This window comes from Octopus bimaculoides, chromosome 30, assembly GCF_001194135.2.
Source record: "Octopus bimaculoides isolate UCB-OBI-ISO-001 chromosome 30, ASM119413v2, whole genome shotgun sequence".
Taxonomy (NCBI): domain Eukaryota; kingdom Metazoa; phylum Mollusca; class Cephalopoda; order Octopoda; family Octopodidae; genus Octopus; species Octopus bimaculoides.
The window spans coordinates 2,672,291-2,681,528 of record NC_069010.1 but is presented as its reverse complement, the minus strand read 5'-3'; the positions used below and the strand labels follow the sequence as shown (position 1 = coordinate 2,681,528).

The 9,238-nt window shown below is 39.7% G+C and overlaps 1 protein-coding gene across 1 annotated transcript in view; it reads right to left on the bottom strand.

Moving 5' to 3' along the window:
- The window catches only part of LOC106869059 (uncharacterized), a 24,391-nt gene that overhangs the window by 2,745 nt on the left and 12,408 nt on the right, over positions 1 to 9,238 (bottom strand). The window contains exons 2-5 of the mRNA XM_052978160.1: positions 8,233 to 8,314; positions 7,292 to 7,404; positions 3,764 to 3,912; positions 723 to 1,324 (exon numbers count right to left, since the gene is read on the bottom strand). Of these exons, the coding sequence (XP_052834120.1) occupies positions 723 to 1,324; positions 3,764 to 3,912; positions 7,292 to 7,404; positions 8,233 to 8,296 (928 nt within the window). The 5' untranslated portion in view covers positions 8,297 to 8,314. The remainder of the gene's footprint in view (positions 1 to 722; positions 1,325 to 3,763; positions 3,913 to 7,291; positions 7,405 to 8,232; positions 8,315 to 9,238) is intronic.

The window sequence follows — 9,238 nt, the reverse complement described above, 5'->3', positions numbered from 1 at the left end:
GTAGTCAGCGTGAAAAAAACCTCATAATGAAAAAAATAATGAAAAAATTTCGTAATGAAAAAAATTCATCATTTTTTCATAAATATAAATAATTTTATTATAAAGGGCATTAACTGTGTAGTAATGCCTCACGCTTCGAGGGACTAAATAAGTCAAAAACTACCAAAAAATAAGCAACATATTTACTGAAAGCGAGGGAATGCAGCTTTCAAAATTTATCTCTTAAAAACTTATTCTTTGTAAACCTAGTACTTATTCTATCGGTCTCTTTTGCCAAACCGCTAAGTTATGGGGACGTGAACACACCACCATCGGTTGTCACACACACAAACACACACAAACATACACACAAACACACACACATATATATATACATATATACGACAGGCTTCTTTCAGTTTCCGTCTACCAAATCCACTCACAAGGCTTTGGTCGGCTCGAGGCTATAGTAGAAGGCACTTGCCCAAGATGCCACACAATGGGAATGAACCCAGAACCATGTGGTTGGTAAGCAAGCTACTTACCACACAGCCACTCCTGCGCCTATACATGTATGACAAATTAAGAAATTCTATTGAAGATGGTTCACTTTTTACATTTAAAATTACAATAGAGTACATCATAAGACACAGGGAAGTAAGAAGGTATGCAGATAGTCCCTTACAGCTGTTTCAAGAATAGATGCACATATGCACATGTAATTGCAAAATTTGTCCACTCACCGAGATTTTCAATAGCAGTTAACCGATGTTGGCTGTCCATGTTGAATACTTGTTTCATGGCATGGTATCCCACAGCATACTGTTGTAGTTTGTTATAGAATGATTCCGAATCTCCATTCTCATTCTGACAGAACTGATTGAAAACCTCTCGGTCCAGTTTCTGCTCGCAGTGAAATATATCACGAAAAATCATATTGATGAAGAATGCGAGCTTGCTGTAAGAATACTTTGATGAGATCTGTTCTTCGTAGTCCACAAGGAAACACTGTTTGAAGATGTCCCAACTGATGCTGGTCTCACAGGGGAAGTGGCGGTCCCAGAAGTTAGAATCCACTTCCAGATCGCTGTGGCAATCCGAGTCATCCGAATCGGTATCTTTGTAAGTCTTCAACACTGTACTCTCTTTAATCACAGAGTTCTGTCGAAAAAGTGTGGCAAACTTGCTAGAGTTTGGTGAGCTTGATGAAGACTTCGTAAAGCAGCGCATTGGAGCGATCTTGTACATGTCAGCCTTGATGCTGCTGATGAGGATTTTGAACTTCTTATCAAAGTTGTCGCTTTTGCCAAAGAAGCACCAATTCAACTTTGACAGCATCAGTTTCCTGTTCAATGACAAAAAATTAGGATCACCATTATTAATTATGAAAAAGTGGGCTGTCAGAATTGTAAGCACAACAGACAAAGTGCTGCTAAGCAGTTTGTCAGTCCGCACATCCTGAGTTCAAATTCCACCAGGGTTGACTTTGCCTTTCATCCTTTTGGGGATCAATAAAATAAGTATCCATTGAACAAGGTGGGAGGAGTCAATATAATTAACTTAAACCTTTCTCAAAAACTGCTGGCTTAATGCTAAAATTTGAAACCATTATTATTATTATTATTATTAATAATAATGATGATGATGATAATAATAATAATTCTTCCTATTACAGGCACAAGGACTGAAATTTGTGGGAAGGGGTTAAGTCGATCACATTGACCCCAGTACTCAGCTGGTATTTAATTTGTCGACTCTGAAAGGATGAAAGGCAATGTTGACCGTGGCAGAATTTGAACTCAGAACGTAGGGATACGTGAAATACCGCTATGCTCACCATCTTAACAACAACAACAACAACAACAATAATGATAATAATCCTTTCTACTAAAGGCACAAGGCCTGAAATTTGGGCGAAGGGGCTAGTTGATTACATCAACTCCAGTGTTTCACTGATACTTAATTTGTCAACCTCGAAAAGATGAAAGGTCAAGTCGACCTCGACAGAATTTGAACTCAGAACGTAGCAATGGGTGAAATACTGCTAAGTATTTTGTCCAACATGCTAACAATTCTGCCAGCTCGCCACAATAATAATAATAACAACAACAACAATAATAATAATCCTTTCTACTAAAGGCACAAGGTCTGAAATTTTTTGGTGGAATGAGAATAGTCAATTACATTGAGCCCAGTATTAGACTTGTACTTAAGGCAAAGGAAATCACTACTATTCTCTTCAAACTTTGCTTTTATCACCTGGACATCAATGTTTTGAAACTGACCTGTTTTCCATTACATTTCAGCAATGAGTTGCTGAAGCAGAAATATCGTTATAACAAATATTCTGCTCAATGCCACAAATTTGCTTGTCAGTTTTTTTTACCTTAACCACTTGAGCATGTCCCTTAGTGGCTTACAATATGTGTGTTGCTGATCATTAGCAGGAGTAGTAGGGAAGCATCATAGCCATGTGTTGCAAGGGTTTCTTTGGGATTTCAATAAATGTAACAAAAGCAAAGTTTGAAGGAAACATCAGCCATTTTTCATACATTCTTGGAGTAAACAAATAGAAAATAACAGTTGCTACCCAAGGACGAAAATCATGTTTCATTTATTCACTGCCCTGAATGAATTTTAATTTTGGCACAAGACCGGATTTTAATTTAATGGATTTTAATTTTCAAAGGCTGGCACACATGCCAACGTCGTCTCCTTCACTGGACATGAAACTCGGCTTGCGAAGACCTGTTGAGGCAAGCGAAATCGTAATGGCACCTGTGCCCTGGCACTTGTGCCGGTGGCATGTGTAAAGACATTCAAGCGAGATCGTTGCCAGTGCTGCTGGACTGGCTCCTGTGCAGGTGGCACATAAAATACACCATTTCGAGCGTGGCCATTGCCAGTACCGCCTGACTGGCCTTCGTGCCGGTGGCATGTAAAAGCACCCATTACACTCTCTGAGTGGTTGGCGTTAGGAAGGGCATCCAGCTGTAGAAACTCTGGCAAATCAGATTGGAGCCTGGTGTAGCCACCTGGTTCACCAGTCCTCAGTCAAATCGTCCAACCCATGCTAGTATGGAAAGCGGACGTTAAACGATGATGATGATGATGATGACCAATAGTTATGAGGGGAGGGGATTAGTTAATTACACTGACTCCAGTTCTTGACTGGTACTTAATCTTACCAACCCTATAAGGACGAAATATAAGTTGATCTAGATATGATTTATTAAATAAAAGCTTAGCTGTGTGATTGTTTCGCAACCACATGGTTCCGGGTTTCGTCCCACTGTGTGGCACCTTGGGTGTCTTCTACGATAGCCTCAGGCTGACCAAAGCCTTGTGACTTGATTTGGTAGTGTGGTAAGAAGCTTGCTGCCCAACCACATGGTTCCTGGTTCAGTCCCACTGTGTGGCACCTTAAGCAAATGTCATCTACTATATCCTTGGGTCAACCAAAGCCTTGTGAGTGAATCTGGCAGATAGAATCTGAAAGAAGAACATTGTGTGTGTGTGTGTTATTGGGTGGCTGCATATGTGTGCACACATGCGTATGTGTGTCTGTTTTTGTGTTGTATCCAATCACTACATGACAACCAGTGCTGGTTTGTTTACAATCCTATAACTTAGCTGTTCAGCAAAAAGAGACTGACAGAATAAGCACTGGAGTCAGTTTCTTTGACTAAACCCTTTGATGTGGTGCCACAGCACAGTTAGAAGTCCAATGTCTGAAACAGGGAAAGGATAGAAGGAAAATAACATAAATGAGTAGTATGCATACATTCCTGAGTTGAGGTGGTCACCAAGTTCTTTGAAATTGTCGATACGAGCCACAGGAATGATTATAGAATTGGTAACGTAGGCCAAGGCCAGTTCATTCTGGCAGGTTACATTCTCAATGGAATCCAAAGACAGAACCATCAGAAAGATCTAGAATGAGAAAGACAAAATCCATGGACAATTAAAATAACATAAATTAAATCAGGGGTTTTCAAACTGTGGTCCACGGACCACAGGGGGTCCGCAAGGACAAGACAGGGGGTCCGTGGACAGCAAATACTTTTTATGGGCAATTTGATTCTATATATGTTTTTTAATCGAAATCTTTTTAATTGACAATAAACCTATTTGTTAAATACTGTTAATTAAATAAATGTAAAAATATATGTTATTTTAAGCAAATATTTATGTATAAATTTCATAAGCGTTTATAAGGGGGTCCCTAAGGTAAAGCCTGAACTATAAAGGGGTCCGCAAGTCAAAAAGTTTGTAAACCCCTGAATTAAATGACAATGGGGGTGGAAGTAATTTTTAAAAAAATCAATTAATTAATGAGAATGGTTGATGGAAGACAAGGAAAGAAATTATTCAAATATTTCTGTTGTTGTTTACACTATTTAATAAGTCCCTCCTACCTTGTTGTTGCTGTTTAACCTCATGTTAGTCATGATCCCGCTGAACTATGATCGAAGATGTTCCAGATGTGACCATCCCAACTTATATTCAGACATAGTGTATCTAGGACTACATTATCAATGTGTCCTTTCTTGTTGCTGTTTAGTCCCAGATCAGTCCTGAGTCTTGATCAATGTTGTTCCAGCTATGACCACCCTGTCTTTTATTGAAACATATTGCATCTAGGACTACACTATCTAATGTGTCCCTCCTTTCTTGTTGTTTAGCCCCAGGTCAGTCCTGATCCAGCATACCTATGGTTAAAGACGACCCACTTATAACCATCTTGTTTCATTCCAACATAGTGTACCTAAGACTACATTGTCTAATCTGCTCTCCTTCTTTGTTGTTGTTTAACCCCAGGTCAGTCCTAATCCAGCTGCCCTATGAACAAAGATTTTCCAAATGTGACCATCCAGTGTTTTATTCTGACATAGTGTATCTAGGATTACATTATCTAATGTGTCCTTTCTTGTTAGTATTGTTGTTTAGTCCCAGATCAGTCCTAATCCAACAGACTCATGATCGATGTTGTTCCAGCTATGACCACCCTGTCTTTTTTTGAAACATAGTGCATCTAGGACTACACTATCTAATGTGTCCCTCCTTTCTTGCTGTTTAGTCTCAGGTCAGTCCTGATCCAGCAGACCTATGGTTAAAGACGACCCACTTATAACCATCCTGTTTCATTCCAACATAGTGTACCTAAGACTGCATTGTCTAATGTGCTCTCCTTCTTTGTTGTTGTTTAACCCCAGGTCAGTCCTGATCCAGCTGCCCTATGATCAAAGATGTTCCAGATGTGACCATCCAGTGCTTTATTCTGACATAGTGCATCTATGTCATTAATTTTTAGTGTTGTATTATACTTATCCTTGTGCTTATCAAAAATCTCTTCGTGTGGAGGTGCAATGGCCCAGTGGTTAGGGCAGCGGACTCGCAGTCATAGGATCGCGGTTTCAATTCCCAGACCGGGCGTTGTGAGTGTTTATTGAGCGAAAACACCTAAAGCTCCACGAGGCTTCGGCAGGGGATGGTGGCGAACCCTGCTGTACTCTTTCACCACAACTTTCTCTCACTCTTGCTTCCTGTTTCTGTTGTGCCTGTAATTCAAAGGGTCAGCCTTGTCACACTGTGTCACGCTGAATATCCCCGAGAACTACGTTAAGGGTACACGTGTCTGTGGAGTGCTCAGCCACTTGCACGTTAATCTCACGAGCAGGCTGTTCTGTTGATCGAATCAACTGGAACCCTCGACGTCGTAAGCGACCGAGTGCCAACAACAACGATGGAAGAGTAATAGTTTGTATGCCTATTTATAAGAATTTCTGATTATTTTTATTTTGTATGTTGGAGAACCAGTCTAGTGCACCTTGGGTGTCTATAGTTTGAGCTTGATTTTGTTTTTTAGCGTTGGTAGGTAATTATCCAAAATTACCTTCCTTAGTTTACCTATTTCTGATTTATTGGGGCATATTAATCTAACTTGTGTTTTATCCTTACCATTCTCTTATTTGCCTTATAAATCCTCGGTAAATTTCTAATTTACCCCCACCCATATCTAATACTCAATTGCGATATTGCCATGCAGTAGTAAGCACTTGGTTATAAATACTTAGATACACACCCAGTAGTATATTGGATATTTAATATCTCTTAGATGGTTTCTTAACCTCTAACTCTTACAGAAATAAATATTTAATAGAAGGCTTTTACTTGTTTGTCTACTTTATGCGACATTGGTTGCTGATGTAAATATAAATTGACGAGTCCATAGCTAGCCACCTACACTTTTCTCTGCAAAATAGGGGTAGTTTATCCTGTTCAGGCTATATTATTAGCATTATTCTGCGATTGAGAATTTAAAATCACTTCTTTAACTTTCTAAAAGACATCTCAACGCTTCTAAAAGCAAACTTTATTTGTTTATTTACGTTTGTCGTAATTTGAATTTAGAGTAAATAAGCTTTCAAGATGAATACTGCTGGCAAAATGGAGTTCAAGAATGAAGGCAGAAACAGTTGTGCTGCCACAAAGGAGATACATGGTTACCCAACCTGAGGAAAGTGCAGAAGGAGATAGGGAGTGGGAGACAGCAGGATAGAGATGGTGGCAAAGTACCAAGCATACACAAAAGGGGCAGGGATCAGAATATAAATGGAATATGTGTGTGTGTGTGTATATATATATATATATATATACATGTATATATTTCTTTATTGTCTACAGGGAGCTAAGCATAGAGGGGACAAACAAGGACAGACAAAGGGATTAAGTCAATTACATCAACCCCAGTACATAACTGGTATTTATTTAATCAGCCTCAAAAGAATGAAAGGCAAAGTCGACCTAGGGGAAATTTGAACACACAACATAAAGACAGACGAAATACCGCTAAGCATTTCGCCTAGCGTCCTAACGATTCTGCCAGCTTGCTGCCCTATATATATATATGTGTGTGTATATATATATATATATTGGGATATATATATATATATACACACACATATACATATATACATACATATATATATATACATACATACATATATATATGCATACATACACACATGCATATATACATATATACGTGCGTCACTTTATGTTTATTATTGTCCCCTACCACTGCTTGACAACTGGTGTTGGTTTGTTTACATCACCGTAACTTATTTGTCCAATATAAGAGACTGATAGAGTATATACATAAAAGCCAGGCTTAAATAAATTTAAAAAAAAAAGCACTAGGGTCAATTTGTTTGGCTAAACTCTTCAAGGAAGTGCCCCAGCAAATATCCCACCGTCCAATAATTAAAACAAGTAAAAAACAAAGGAAAAAAGAAAGAAGACATCTCACCTTTGATTTAACCACAGCCTGTCCACGTTGTGAGGTTGAATACTCAACAGTGGAGTTTATAGAGCTGGGCAGCTTGTCATACCAAACTTTCCAGTCATAAGGTTTTAGTTCAGCTGTAGAAGAGATGACGACAAGAGTTAGTCAGACACAGTAAAAGCTGTTATGTTATTCTTTTCTACTCTCGGCACAAGATCTGAACTTTTTGAGGAGTGGGGGGGGTCAGTTGATTAGATCGACCTCGGCAGAATTTGAACTCAAAATGTAAAGACCGCTAAGCATTTTGCCCAGCAATGCTAATTGTGTCTGCCAGCTGCCACCTTCAAAAGCTGTTCCTTATTACCACTGATAACACTCATCATCATCATCATCATCGTTTAACGTCCGCTTTCCATGCTAGCATGGGTTGGACGATTTGACTGAGGACTGGTGAAACCGGATGGCAACACCATGCTCCAATCTGATTTGGCAGAGTTTCTACGGCTGGATGCCCTTCCTAACACCAACCACTCAGAGAGTGTAGTGGGTGCTTTTACGTGTCACCCGCACGAAGGCCAGTCAGGCGGTACTGGCAACGGTCTAACAAATTTTTTTTTTTTTCTTGTCTTTGGACCTGGAATCAGAGGTAACTCGAATGTGGAATCTAAAAACAGAAACAATTCCTATCATAGTGGGTGCCTTAGGTATAATAAAAAAATATTCAGACAGATACATAACAAAACCACCAGGACTTACAAATATATATATAACGTACAGAAAATTGCACTACTGGGCACTGCACACATCCTACGCAAAACCCTTTCAATACAGTAACCATAAGAGCATCACAGCAAACCACAGCACATAGCCAAGGCACACAGAGCTGCGCTCGGTAGTGAAGTGAAAGCACACTATAAAAATAAAACTACTGAATAATAATAATATGAAATTAATAAAATACTCACCAGCTAGTCTTTCCACAAATGGAAGGTCTTTTATATCATAACTAATCACAATGTCTGGATCCATGTTTCACAATGTACAATCCTGAAATGAATGAAAGGGGTAGAATTTAATTAAATGTCTTGTTAACATCATCGTCTTCATATATTTCTTTTACCTGTTTCAGTCATTAGACTGCAGACATGTTGGAGTACCATTTTGAAGAATTTTAGCTAAATGAAACAACCCCGGTATTTATTTTTCAAGCCTGATATTTATTCCATTGTCTCTTTTGCCAAACCACTGAGTTACAGGGACATAAACACACCGACACCGGTTGTCAAGCAGTAATGAGGGATAAACACAGATACAAAGACACACGCAAACATATCATTGTCATGACCCGTGCCAGTGCCACCTAACTGGCACCTGTGCCCGTGGCACGTAAAATGTACCATTCAAGCATGGTCGATGCCAGTCCCACCGGACTGGCTCCCATGCTGGCTGCATGTAAAAAGCACCATTCAAGTGTGGTCATTACCAGTGCTGCCTGACTGGCCCCTGTGCCAGTAGCATGTGACACCAGCACTTGCAACAACAGCAGTAGCAAAAGTGGTCAAAATAACAGCAATAGCAACAATGATTGCAACAGCAGCAACAACAGTGATGGTGACAACAGTAGCAACAGCAACAATTGACACAACAACAGCAGCAGCAGCAATAGCAACAACGACAGTTGCGAAAGTGGTCACAAGGACAGCAATAGCAACAATGGTGGCAGCAGCAATAGCAACAACGACAGTTGCGAAAGTGAGTCACAATGACAGCAATAGCAACAATGGTGGCAGCAGCAATAGCAACAACGACAGTTGCGAAAGTGGTCACAATGACAGCAATAGCAACAATGGTGGCAGCAGCAATAGCAACAACGACAGTTGCGAAAGTGAGTCACAAGGACAGCAATAGCAACAATGATGGCAGCAGCAATAGCAACAACGACAGTTGCGAAAGTGAGTCACAAGGACAGCA